Here is a 13876-nt window from a genome sequence, read left to right as displayed (position 1 = left end):
TTGAGTAATGTCTTCCATGTGAAATACTTACATTGTCACTATGCCACACTACAAATATCCGTGTTCGTTATTTTATGTTCCATTTATTTTAAAATTTAGCACAGCAATATAGCAGATAGCGCTGTAGCTCGTCATACTTGTCCACAATAAGAGGTATGCTTTTCGCCAGTGAAACATTTCACACAAGTTTCTGAACCCACTGTGTGAACCAGCTTTAAGCTACGAGTTGACCGCATCGAAATTTGTTTATTTCATTTTTAGTCCAGAAGAAAGCGTTGCTAATCAGCCCATTGATAGTAGTGAAAGTTTTTCTAACTTAACTGGACGATTCTCCTGTTATGAAACGTCCAGCCTTTAAATGATTATGAAAACATAGGAAAACCTAATTTTACAAATCCGGATTCTGATCAGAATCTCATTTCTCTCCAATAAAGGTAGAGTCCCAATATCACTACTCCAGCTCGAATGTATTCTTTTTATTCTTTTTCTCCGCTGCATGTCGCTGGATTAATTACAAAGGAATGGAATAGGTATAGAAAATAAATAAAAAAAATAAATAAGACAGAGGATACAGTTGATTGCACATTTATTTAATAAAAATACAAATCACTCAATGACAAATCCGTCTGCTGGTTCGTCACTTGGTCATGGTGCTTACAAGTTAAGTCTATTAGTACAAAGACGGCATGACGTGTCTTCGCTATAGTTTCTACTGGCAAGCTAAGCGTTTATCGGAGGGTGTACTGCACTATGTTATTTGCGACCCACTCGAAATTCCTCTCAGCTGCTGAGGCCGTTAGATCACTACCACACATTGTAAGAGTTACCCCACCAGTGACGAGCGCAATACGCATCGTGAGGTGAAAATAAGTTAAAGGAGGATATTCTGAAGAGAGCGAATGAGAGATACCACCTGAAAATGTCAAACAGCAATTTCACAAGCGCAGTTGTGTCATTGCTTAGGCCGTACTGCACATGCTATACACGAATATTTAAAAATAGAGGGATGTGTGTAGGAGATCGAGCTTGTGGCTCGATTGCCTGACACTTGGAGGTCATTGTATGTAGTTTACCGAGGTCCATAGCTGACGACTTCGCGTGTAATATCGGTCTATAATCTGATAGGTGGATCAAGAAACATACTCGAAAGTAACAAAAAGGGCGAATCGTTACTGCAGTTGACTACGTGAAGAATAAGCAACAGATGTAAGAAGGACAACTCTAGACAGGGAGTCGATAGAGCAAAAGAAGGTACCCGTGAGCACAGTATTTGTACTTTGAAAAGAAAGGGACTAGGAGGTTTCAGAGCTTCAGAGGTTTTCCTACATACGTCACCGTCTGCTTGTAACGTCTGCAGGTCTCGAGTAACTGTCGTCAAGTGCTACAAAAGTTGTTACTCAGTTGAGGGATTGGGGAAATTTTTGAAAGGGAAAGGGTTTGCAATTCTACCGAGTGAAGAGGTGGTAAAGGAAGTTGAGGAAGGGCTGACTAAGTGAAAGGGAAGTGGAGAGATTGTAAGGATGAGTTTGTTGGTGGTCCACATCAGACATCACAGACGGGAGAGATCTTTGGGCCGCACAGGCCAGCTGGAGTGGCGCAGCGTCACAGTAGCAACAGCGAAGCCGTCTTGGATGGATCGTCATCAGAGGGGCGGTCGTCGTAGAGCCTTAGCGGCGGCCGAAGGCTCCCGGACGGGGGAAGGGCTGAGGCCTGGGGAACTGGCCGCCGCCGTTGTTGCCCGGCTGCTGAGGCTGGCTGGCGATGAAGTCGAGGGCGCGCTGGATCGCCGGCGGGATGGGTGGCGGCGTGGGCAGGTGGGCGCCCTCGGGGTGGAAGCCGTCGCGGTCAGCGACGTATCGCACGCTGATTGGCGAGCCGTCGGGCGCCGTGTAAGAGAAGGAGCCCTGCGCGCGCATCGCCTCCAGGTCCTTCTGGCCCGGGTTCTCCAGCGCACCGCTCTCGTCGGCCGCGATGCCGTTGCCCGTCTCGTAGCTGCGGAAAAGAAAACACACGGCGGTTACGTTTCAACAGTATTCTTTTCCTGTAATTCACTATATCTGTATATCTCACGTGAGTCGTTTGGAATGGAGTAGTTCTTCCAGTGAACAACCATCGGAGACGAAATTGGCACTAATCTGGTAGCTCTTTCGGTATTGACAGTACCTTCCCTGTTGTGCTTCACTCGAGCTCCATCAACGTATAGGCGGAAGGAGGAGGACGAGATTACCGCCTAACGTCCCGTCGATAACGAGGTCACTAGAGACGGAGCACAAGCTCGGATTGGGGAAGGATGGAGAAGGAAAGCGGCGGTGCCCTTTCGTAGGAAACATTCCGGCATTCGGCTGAAGTGGGTTAGAGATATCAGGATGGATGGATGCGGGTTTTAACTGTCGTCTTCCCGAATACGACTCAAGTGTGCTACCCACTGCGCTGCTCCGCTCTGTCGTTCAACGTATATGCGTCCAGAAGATTCATGCAGCCTCTTTAGCATATTCTGTCTACAGGACGAAGTCAAACACTTTCGACAAAATTTTGTAAGTTGTTCAGATGTGTTTCCTGAGTATTTTCTTATGAGGAACCTTGGTGACTATTTTCATAGCAACTATAATTAGTATTAATTACGTTCCATAATTAACTTTGTTAGTGTGCAAATATCTTCCTAGGTGAGAAAAAGCCTGTAACATTTAATTTAAAAATGTGCAACAGTACTGCATCGACTATCTTCACTCCGATTTGAATACAAATGAAAAATAGCAGAAGCTGGAAATTTCACTTTAATCTACTTAATGACTGGCTTCACGTCGGGACCCATTTTCATACCATCCTTATAGTCAAAATTGTGTTTCCCAAAATACGAGAAGAACCATGTCAAGTTAACAAACAAATACATATAGGAAAGTGCGAATGAAGAGTTGACTCTTCACATATCATCAGTAGCTGAATGGCATTGCTGCCACGTCCCCTTACCGAGTTGCACTGAGGGCCAGGTTGAGCGTCAAGAGTACAGTGGGAATCTCTGCTGGCAACAGCAAGCAACGTGCTTCAGTGTAATAAATGTATTTACAAGCATGAAATACAGCGCATGCCGTTGACATATGCACTGCTCTGAAGACATTTTTAGTGCAATAGAGATTTACAAATACGAATAAGAAAATCATACTAAGTAAGATTCCTCTACGATCAACCTCTGTAGACTAGGGATTTCTTATACCAAATTACTCACAACATATCCCCGAACAGTGCCCCCTTCTACCCCTCTTGTTCGCTGGCTTACAACCCATATCGTTCGCAAGTAAGAGTTACGACAGCTGGTATTAAGTGTAGAGCGAAAGAGGGGAATCACTGACATTTAGTGACAGTATTAGCCAGGTGTACGAAATTTCATGAAGAGCCCACGGAAAAGATTGGGTCCACTTCAGACTGGCTCCAAGGATAGTTCGTGGTCGAAATGACATCTTACATCTTAATTCAACATAAGCTACTAAAACTTTTTTGCGATGTCTCAAGAGAATGAATGAAAGTAGGCCTATATAGCCAAAAAAAGAGGAGTGAAAACTCTCCTTATGAACTTTACAGTGCCAGTACAGCAATTACAGCTTTATTACAAGACAATGCAAAACGAAACTTAATGAGACAGCCAAAATTTTTCTTAAACTGTCGCGATTTAACATGACCAGCCTAGATTTATGTACACTACATTTTCCATATGGCCTAGTGTTGGCCTGCTCCCTCAACGCCACTTCGATGCCTAATGGGTCAGTTTCATATGTGGATCTGTTATTACCGAAGACTGTGTGATGATTGCACATAGAACATGTTATAGTCATTGTGTTATAGGTCGTGATTTAGACAGAAGACAGCGTATAAAATGGAATTGGGAGGACCTAGTCTGCTCCTCTCGAATGATAACAAATTTTACGCGGCAACATTAATGCAGACATACTTTTACATTCTATGTGACGTTAAAAGGAATTTCTGAATATACACAGAAAACATCGTTGATGAGTGATTCTTACACCAAACTGCTTCCCTTTACTGGCTATAAATAGCCAATAAATTTATTTCCAAATCCATACTCGAACAAATTTCTCCTGTGTCTCATATTCTCAGTAGATCCTGTAGGTGCGTTCGGGGATGAAATCAGATGTCGTAGACAAATATTCCACAAGTCATACCTTAGGCTGACACGTGATATGCTTTAGTTGGTGTACATCAGATCTGGGAATGTACACAATCTTTCAGGAGCGCCATTCGTTTACAGTGAAGGGTGCTTCGTTAAGCTAAAAAGAGAGAACGCAGCCACCGGTTCAGCCAGAGTCGAGTACTCGGTGTTGGTACCGCCGCGGTCATGGCGTTGCAGCGCTGGACACCATGAGACCGTGACCGGCAAGTGCAGAGAGCAAGGTGAGCGCGTACAGGAAGCGCACTCCGCGGCCTTGATCCCATCACACGCCTGCTGCCCAGCCCAGCGTGGTCCCGGGAGCCTATCCCATCCCACTGCCAGTTGCGTCACCGGCTATGCTCATTAATTACCAGCCGCCGACACGGCAGGAGGATATGGCTATCTACGGCGTAATTGCTGGGCCGTCATGCATGTTCTTGCTAACGAGATTTTGTCCACACCGAGGGGATGTCTATCTCTCGTCTACAGTAAGTAAATAAACGTCGTACGACTAGGACCTCCCGTCGGGTAGACCATTCACCTGGTGCAAGTCTTTTGATTTGACGCCACTGCGAAGACTTCGCGTCGACGGGAATGAAATGATGATGATTAGGACAACACAGTCCCTGAACGGAGAAAATCTCCGACCCAGCCGGGAATCGAAACCGGGCTCTTAGGATTGACATTCTATCACGCTGACCACTCAGCTACCGGGGCGGACTCTTATACAGTGTTTGCTCTAGAGAAGCTATGACGTGGATTCAATGTGCAACTTATAGGATCCTAAATCCCAGCAGTAACGACATCAATATTCGTTGAAGCCCCTTCCATTAACGTTGGAAATTAATGGGAGGATCTCTTCAGTGTAATTTCTGAAACTTCCTACTATGAACCTTTCTCGTACTTTGTAACTGCAAACCAACAGAGGGTGGACAAAGTTCCATTTTTCTCTTCAGTTCAAATGATGTTACATTTGACCTGCTAGCTATATGGGATACGCGCATGCTATTTATATGGTTTTTGTAAAAGATTTATAGCACCTCTTCTTCCGCAGAAAATTACGTATGATATAAATGACATTACATCAGTTTTTTATGTAGTCTCCAAAACAATATTTGGCAAACTGAATAAAATTTCCCGACACCATAAATTTCATAAGGATTCTGCAGTAGAAATGCGCATCTGAAACCACTGTAACTTTTTGTAGGATAACGGCTGGCTTACGAATACGTTTTCAGGAAATGAGTTGTTGACAACAGAAACTACGGTAATCAGCAGCAGCTGGAAGAAGTAGTTCGCTACATAGGTTGTGTCCACGTAATATGTGCAGATGATTTTCTTCATGATGCATCCGACTCTGCCGTTCGGAGTGGTGGCGCGGTTAGACGCCCTGTGTCATGGAATTGCGCGGCCCCTCCCGCCGAAGGTTCGAGTCCTCCCTTGCGCATGGGTGTGTGAGTTGTTCTTAGCATAAGTTTATATAAGTTAGTTTAAGTAGTGTGTAAGTCTAGGAACTGATAATCTCGGGAGTTTGGTCCTTTGGCCATTCACACACTTTTGAACATTTTTTACCCCACTCACCAGAAGAGTTTGGCATTTATTGTTGCAAGGATTGGACGTAAGTGACGTTTGATTTGCAGAATATAATTTGTATGAAAATCTGGAGAACATATTTACAATACACCATCTTTTCGCGAGATATTAGAAGCATACAAGAAAGTAATAGCGTTAGAATTACTGTTGACATCGACGGCGAGAATATTAGTGATGGAAGGGATAAGGATGATGGAGTGGTCTTCCTATATTCGCTTCCATCCAACCAATTTAGCTTTTTCCTCGGGTGGGATACGAAATCCACTGCTCGTCGATACGAGTCTTAACCGTTGCGACACTTAATTCTGCCGTGAACTGTCGAGTGATGTCATACAAGAAAAGGTCACCTTGCATGAAATTAAGAGCCACAATAACTATCATTTTTTGTTTTGATATTAATGTGTAATGTACTACATTACATTATCTGTTAGGCGAAGATTGGCTGAACACAGCACACTATTACTGCTCTGCCTGCCTTTCTGCAATATTTTTGCTAAGTTACTGGACCAGTTATAAAGGAAACTACAACTAACTACAATTTTAAAAAATCCTCATAATGACTGAAGACTGAAGTCCGAAATCCTGGATCAGTAGTCTAGTCCCTCACATATTTCGACGCCGATCCGAACGTACCATATGGATAGGTCTTAAATGAGGGACACCACAGTGAAGTTCTCCTTCCAAATCCTCTTCAGTTTGACGAAATTAAAGATATTTATAGAAGTATATTGTTTATGTGGACTCTGTACGAGAAAGATACGGGTGAAATTTTTACCACAAAGCATTTTAAGATAGCCAGAAACGATATTTCTTACGACGTTGCTCGTTATTTAGAATGCTAGACATAATTACTTCCAGACGCCTCTGGGAAGTTTTTCCGCCAACTGCATGTGGCACTGCATTGAATACGTTACATAACTCTAGTGGTAGAATAACAGAGCTGTGACAACCGGAGGTAGTGGGAGTGAAATTAATTGCGCAGTGGTGGACCCTACACAATGTGACACCTGGAAATATACAGTTCTGGACAAACCAGTTCTTGCCGCTTTCACTATTGGCGGCGCATCGCTTTCCTTAACACGGTGTTTTCTGACTTTCGGAGAAGACTTTGTTATTTCCGAATCTAGCTGCGCCACTTTAACGTGCTCGTATGTGGGAATAATAGTATCTATGGTCGAGTTTTCAATGCAACAGGAAATTCTTAGGAAAGAAATTAAGCTCTAACTTCCCGTTGTAAACGATATAATTAGAGATGCAGCACATGGTCGGGGCGGGAAAAGATGTCTGCAGTGTCTATCAATGATATCGTCTCTGCGCTGGCCTTCAAAATCCAGTGTCTCATTGCGCCACTTGATTCGATGGTTTATCAGGGAGTATAGATGACGCTTATGGTATTATACGTTTCTGTTCCTAGGATTAAGTATGACGAAGTTTATTTTTCAGTGTCCTTGAATGAAAAAATGTTGTCAAAGTTTTCTGTTGATGAGAAAAAGTTTAGATACATTGACCTGTTTTACTGGTGATCGTAACGTATTTTGATCGACAGTGCAATAAGTAAAAGCTCGCTTTACACCCCAGAAAACTTCTTAGACCTGGTGTGGTGACGAAATATCGTATTACCAAGATGAGTTCGCACTCTCCCAATAGCGATAGCTAGACTCTTCGTGTATAACTGTACTATAATGACAGGACTCTGTCGTGTGGAGTACAGTTTGCAAGAAGTCCTTGACGTTCGGTTTTAGTGTCAGCATTCACAGCGCATTTAAACCTACGGTGATGACCAGCATTCACAGTTGTTGAATGTAAAAGAGAATATTATTTCCACGTCTTTGCTTATATCTTGTCGCTGGTGGATTAGCCACAAAGTGCGGAACCTTCGGTGTAGAAGCGAATGGCCTCTATCGTCAGGCATAAGCACGGTGTTGGCATAATGCACTCTCTTCGCAGGAAACTGTGCGGCAGCCATGAATTCCCTGGAACGTATTCCAGCTAGAGTCGTTTTTGCTGTTGCGTCCTTTAGTGCTAGTTTCAGCTGTGGCAACTGCGGTTACGGGCATTGGCTGGAAATGCACCGTCAGCTGAAGCAAGGCGGATGTCTCGCTGCCGCAGGCTTGTGTAACGGTGGCAACTGTCCCATTACTTAGCATCTAAATATTTCCCTTGCTTACCAGACCTACTAGTCTTAACGCTCGCAAAACTTAAAAGCGTTTTCCAACAACAACGTTCTTCTCTCGTACTCTTCGTGAGTTCAGGAGCACTTTTCCCTAATTAAAAAAAAAAGGTCAAATGGCTATGAGTACTATGGGACTTAACATCTTAGGTCATCAGTCCCCTAGAACTTAGAACTACTTATACCTAACTGACCTAAGGACATCACACACATCCATGTCCGAGGCAGGATTCGAACCTGCGACCGTAGCAGTCCCGCGGTTCCGGACTTCGGCGCCTAGAACCGCACGGCCACCGCGGCCGGCTTCCTTTATTCATCTGCCACAAATATGTACCTTGGAGCAAAGCAGCGTTTCACCTTCAGATGATTAAATTCTGAGTCTTAAACAGATTACTTTCGAAAAGAATGGTTCAAATGGCTGTGAGCACTATGGGACTCAACTGCTGAGGTCATTAGTCCCCTAGAACTTAGAACTAGTTAAACCTAACTAACCTAAGGACATCACAAACATCCATGCCCGAGGCAGGATTCGAACCGTAGCGGTCTTGCGGTTCCAGACTGCAGCGCCTTTAACCGTACGGCCACTTCGGCCGGCTTTCGAAAAGAGTCGCACTGGATGGACAGATCGCCGGATTCTATTTCAATGGATGAATAATTTTGTAGTTATCGAGAGGTATTAAGAGTAGTATTAAGCGATCGAAGACGGAAAAAATAATATAAGGTTCTATTTTTTCTAAAACTGCTTTTGGTAGAGTCCCTTGCTTCTTTGATGGCATCACAGTAATTTGTCGAGCGACAAATATAATAACAGGATAGATTCGTGTTAGAAAGAAACTGCTTCCGGCACCTTACTTCTAATCCGACTCACGCTCCTGCGCAGCTACTGGGAAGTATTCGTGACAGTCTGCTCCATACCTATGGTGTAGAAGATTTAATACTGTTTTCACTGGAAAAGTTGAACAAAAACACACTTTTTGTAAAATGGAATATTTGACTTTGAACTCCAAGAATTGTCCTTAAAAAAGTGCTCGCTTCACATTTCTACATTTCACATTGGCTAACAGCATCGGTTGGTTCTCTTATATTGCATTAATTTATAGTTGCAGCAGGAATTGTGAAATTAGTGAGCCGATGTAGGCCGGCCGCGGTGGCCGAGGGGTTCTAGGCACTTCAGTCCGGAACCGCGCGACTGCTACGGTCGCAGGTTCGAATCCTGCCTCGGGCATGCATGTGTGTGATGTCCTTAGGTTAGCTAGGTTTAAGGAGTAGTTCTAAGTTCTAGGGGACTGATGACCTCAGATGTTAAGTTCCATAGTGCTCAGAGCCATGTGAACCATTTTTTGGGCCAATTTAGACATGAGAACACAAGATGTCAAAATCATACACATAAAAGTTCTAAAACGAGTATTTTTGGATAAGCAACCAACGAATTAAAATGAATATATCTGGTAGTTTAAAGTCATGTGTTTGTAAAGTGCTATTGTTTCTACAACTATATGGATGATGTTATTGTGCCAGGCAACAATCATTTATGATCTGTGCACGGTAGATACTTTCAAGTGCAGTGGTCTGATTTTGTTGGCATACGAAATCACAGTAGAAACTGAAGAAGACGTAGTTGATAAACTCCTGTATGTGATGTGCGTTGTACAAGCAACATCAGGGAAATTTGAATGAGTGGGGCGAACATTTATGCTCTGTTGGATAGAGTGCAATGGGACTGGTGGTCGCTGTTTTAGTTTGGGCTTATTTTGTTGTTTCCAAGTACAAGTTAAAGATCCTTTACCAGCAGGATAATTTTGAACTTGAATGTTTGGGACATCCTGTATATTTCAGAATTGTTTGCACACTGGCGTCCAACACGTGTTAAATAATGAGGGAAGTCACCTGAATGTCTATGTCGAGTCGTGTGTGTTGCGAGAGAGCAGTACGTACCTCCAGGCGTACGATCCGTCGGGGCTGATCTCGTTGCTGTACCGGATGATTGGTATGGGCGACGTGTTGCCAGAGTACGAGGGCTGCGGCTGTGGCCGGAACTGCGGCTTCGCCCTCGCCAGCGCCACCAGCGTCAGGACGAGGACCGTCTGCAACAGCCACAACGAACCACACACCCATTTAGCCATGTCCTCTAACTGTGTGTGTTGCCTCCAGAATAACCAAGGGGTGACATCTATCCCAAATATCGCTAGTATCTTCACATGTAAGAGTTGTAATCTATATTCTGCTAGGGGTCGATCACAGAACAGTACTAGCTGTTGGAAATAATGGCGGCACGTATTTATTTCAGAACCGTGTGTTAACAGAAGGAAATGAAAAAAAAATTATAAATGTAGGTTATCAAATTTCTCACTCATTATCCCACAAAAACATTCATCTACTAACTGCAAGGCAATAGACTCTTAAGTACATTATGTTTTACTGCTTTACTTTGAAAACACTGTGTAGCGTATGGCAGAGGATACGACCTACGATTCCCTACTATCTTTCAAGAGAATAACCTTTGTTCCTATCTTCAAGTGAAGATAAGCAGACACATCATCTTCCGAAACTTCGACAACTACCAGCAAACTAACTAAGCTTGATTCACGAGAACAGAAATCTGTCTTTAATTTTCCCACGAAGACGAGAGAGAAACCTAGCCTCTCGCTGTGGTCTTAGGCCATACCACACTACTTCGAGTAAGCTTTTGGTGGAGATAGGCTACAAAATACACCCAAAGCACTACTGGAGAGGCAGAGGAAAACACTGATATGGTGCATGCGCTCTTGACAATTGCAGGGCATTAAGATGTGGTCTAGAGACCATTTGTTCAGTTGTTTTGACACAGGTCTGCTAAGAAATAATTTTCGCATCTCCTTATTACACGCTGGAGTGCTGATATAATGCAGTTTTTTGACTTTCACAAGTGGGAAATATACTTTCCCAGAAGACGATGAGAGTCACACTCGTCGAAACGTTGCGGAATTTCAGCGCAGCCATACGGATGGAAGCCCGAGAAGATTTCATCATGTGACATACCGTCACATGCTCAGAATTCATGATCGAAATTAAACATTTATGACTCATGTGTGAGAAGAAGAATTGTTTAATTTTCAAAGTTACAAATGTCATGGTGTTTTCTACTCATGTAACTATTCACGCAATCTATCGGTGAGAAATTTCACTCCAATACTCAAATCGAACTAAAAATGCTTTTTATACACAACGATAAGAAAAAATTCATTTTGCGCCTTTAGAAGTAATAGAATTCGAATATCTGCATGTCTATAATGTTCACGTACTCTAATCTGAACTGGATTTGAATGCTGCAGAAAAATTATTCCTAAAATCCTAATCAGGCAAATAAGTTTCATTATTAAACAGGAGCTTTTAGAAACGTTTGTGTAGACAGTCAACACAGTAAGATGAACTATAATTATTTAAGAGGTTATTATGCTACAGCAGAACTCGTGTCCACATGTGTGTGTTGAATAGGAGCTTGTGACATTAGTGCCTGACACTGAATATGAATCTCTCACTTCGGAATCAAATACTAGAATCTCATGTACTAGAAACCGAAGGGAACGTAGGATTCTAAAGCTCAGGGTACTATGTAACGTTATGGAGTATTAGAAAATGGGACCATTTCGTTATACCTCAATGCTTACACATCGATATCACCACCATTGTGAGGGAGACAAAAGATCTGTATGAAACGGTCAGATTCGTTTTAATGTCTTCGGAGAATTTGAAGTAGTTAATGTTTACTCAACATTTAAAATATACGTTGCCTTTAACAGAAGGAAGTTATGACTGTTTTTAAAAAAAGAAAGTCATTTTGCACATGCTGCAATGTATTGGGTACTGTGCAATCATTATCATAAGGTAAAGAAATTTTTTTCTGTCAGATGTCTGTGACCTGTTAATGGGGACATCGTCTGAGTTTACTACAGGCGTTAGAATTCGTAAACGAAATGAAAACGACCTCGCGTTCTACATTACAGAATTTTCGAAATTACTGAGACTTCATCAGAGGTTTCTGAATGTTAATACTCCTATAGCTTGGAATTACTGAAGGAAGTCTAGTGGTATGTACAATTTTTTTTTTTTTACGTACAAGTAAGGAACTTGGGAATGATAACTATTTCAGATTTTTCAAAAGTTAATAGTATGAACTTCATATTTTTGTATTTCCGTGACTACTGCGTTGTTCCTTGCTGCTAATATGGAAATGTGTTATTTCATTATACTCGTTTGGAATTCTTTCAGAAATAAAAGGCATTTGAGCGTCAGAACTGTAGTACACGAAATGTGACGAGTGTTAAAGACACTCATGAAAATACGTTGTCAACTGGTTGGAGATTCTAAGAGTAAGTCATGAACCATTGATTGCATAGCCTCCACTGACAGTGTTTACGTGTTTCTCGCGCTGAGGCCGGCGTCGCCTCTTCCAGAGGTGTTTAAACTCTCTGATGTTTACGGAAGCTGTACTAACGCGAGACGACGACCACGTCTACAGCATCTGATGATCTCACCCGCAAAAGGAAACGACACTTTGGGCAAAAAGTAGTTAAGGCTGCGACGACGGCATAAGGCATAAAAACATGGATTACAAGTGATCCTAGCTAGATTTTATAGCTCGTTCGTCAGTCGAGCATAGTGCGAGGTGTGACAGTGATTAAGGGAATGGACTCTCATTCGAGAAGTATGGATTTTAAATGCCCGTCGCGTCATCCATAGTTTCTGTAATTCCCTGGAAGCAAATTATTCGATGATTCATTCGGAAACGGGTAGAATGGTTACCTTCTCCAAGTCTTGAGTTCTGTCTCCAATGATCTTGGCGTGACGTAAGTTAAACGCCATTCTCTCTCATTTCCTTTATGTTTTTAACTGCCGAACAAAATAATAATATAGTAAATATTAAAGAATATAAAAGAACTTGCGTAACGTTGAAAATTTCTGACCCTCAGTTACCAGTAAAATGGTGAAAATAACGGAAATGAGTTGACATATGTTACGGAGCGACGAAGTATTCTGTTATATTGCTGTAGACATGGGAACTATCATCAGGCAACTGGCTCGATGATTCCCTCCAAAATATCGAGTTTCCTTCTCCACCATTGTGTCCTGTCCGTAATCATCTTGTCCTTTCCTGTTTCGATTTACGATACACGAAAAATATTGGAAAAAGTGTTGATGAAACTGGGTTACATTGGAGACTATTGAAGCCAAATTACCGCCCAGTGATGGTTCCCCATGAAGTGAACTGACTTATCAGAGTACGATTCCCCATTGCAGCTTTGCTATTCGTAGTTCTACAAGTAGTAACTGAGTGGATGCGCGGTGAACGAGTGACCGTGGTGACGCGTCTGAATACTCACCAAAGTGTTCATGTCTGCTGCTGTGGATGTGTGGTCCTCGCTGCTGGGAGCCTGACCGAAGTGTGAGCTGCTGTGTCTGCGGTCAGCCGGCCTTTTATACCTCCGCCGCTGCCGCTCCTAGCCGTTGCCGGGGCAACCCCTCCGCGAGACGCTGTCTGGAGAACGCGGGCGTACGCGCCAGGCGAAAGTCACCATACTCTGACCTCATTCCGCCTCTTCTTCCATCTTCCTCTCCTCCTACTCCCTTTTTACGAAGCCATCCGCCGCCGACTCTGCACCGCCCTCCGCAGCTATTCTCTGCTTCGCCGTCATAGTAGGACGCTGACGCTGCATGCTAATTACGAACCGGAAGAAGAGTGGATGGAGGACAGAGGGGAGAAGGGGAAGGGGATGAAAAAATGTAACTAACGGGAGATGCGTTAAAGGACAGTAATAATGCAATGTGATGCGCTGCTCTCGGATCATAGAGGCGGAGCTCGGCGGTTCCAAAGAGCACTTGCTCCATTGCTAGAAGAGCACGTGACGGAGACGGAAGATGAGGGAAGGGCTTATTGGAGGGGTTGAGGGGAGGGTCAAATGAAGAGGGGAGGG

General features: G+C 43.3%; 1 protein-coding gene across 1 annotated transcript; it reads right to left on the bottom strand.

Annotated features, from left to right (window-relative positions):
* Nucleotides 1-569: 569 nt before the first annotated feature.
* On the bottom strand, nt 570-13418 carry LOC124544717 (endocuticle structural glycoprotein SgAbd-8). Its single transcript, XM_047123363.1, has 3 exons — nt 13286-13418; nt 9861-10009; nt 570-1992 (listed from the first exon to the last, which is right to left on the bottom strand). Exons 1-3 carry the CDS (start codon nt 13295-13297, stop codon nt 1668-1670), a joined length of 486 nt encoding a protein of 161 aa, XP_046979319.1. The 5' UTR covers nt 13298-13418; the 3' UTR covers nt 570-1667.
* Between the last annotated feature and the right edge of the window lie 458 nt (nt 13419-13876).

Source organism: Schistocerca americana, chromosome 8, assembly GCF_021461395.2.
Source record: "Schistocerca americana isolate TAMUIC-IGC-003095 chromosome 8, iqSchAmer2.1, whole genome shotgun sequence".
Lineage (NCBI taxonomy): Eukaryota > Metazoa > Arthropoda > Insecta > Orthoptera > Acrididae > Schistocerca > Schistocerca americana.
The sequence above is the reverse complement of the archived record's forward strand: the minus strand, read 5'-3'. Positions and strand labels throughout refer to the sequence as shown.

What these genes read in the sequence shown, in the direction of transcription:
- LOC124544717 (XM_047123363.1), bottom strand. An exon ending in GACGGATCGTACGCCTGGAG is followed by an intron (nt 1,993 to 9,860) that starts GTACGTACTGCT and finishes TCTTTTCCGCAG; the next exon opens with CTACGAGACGGGCAACGGCA.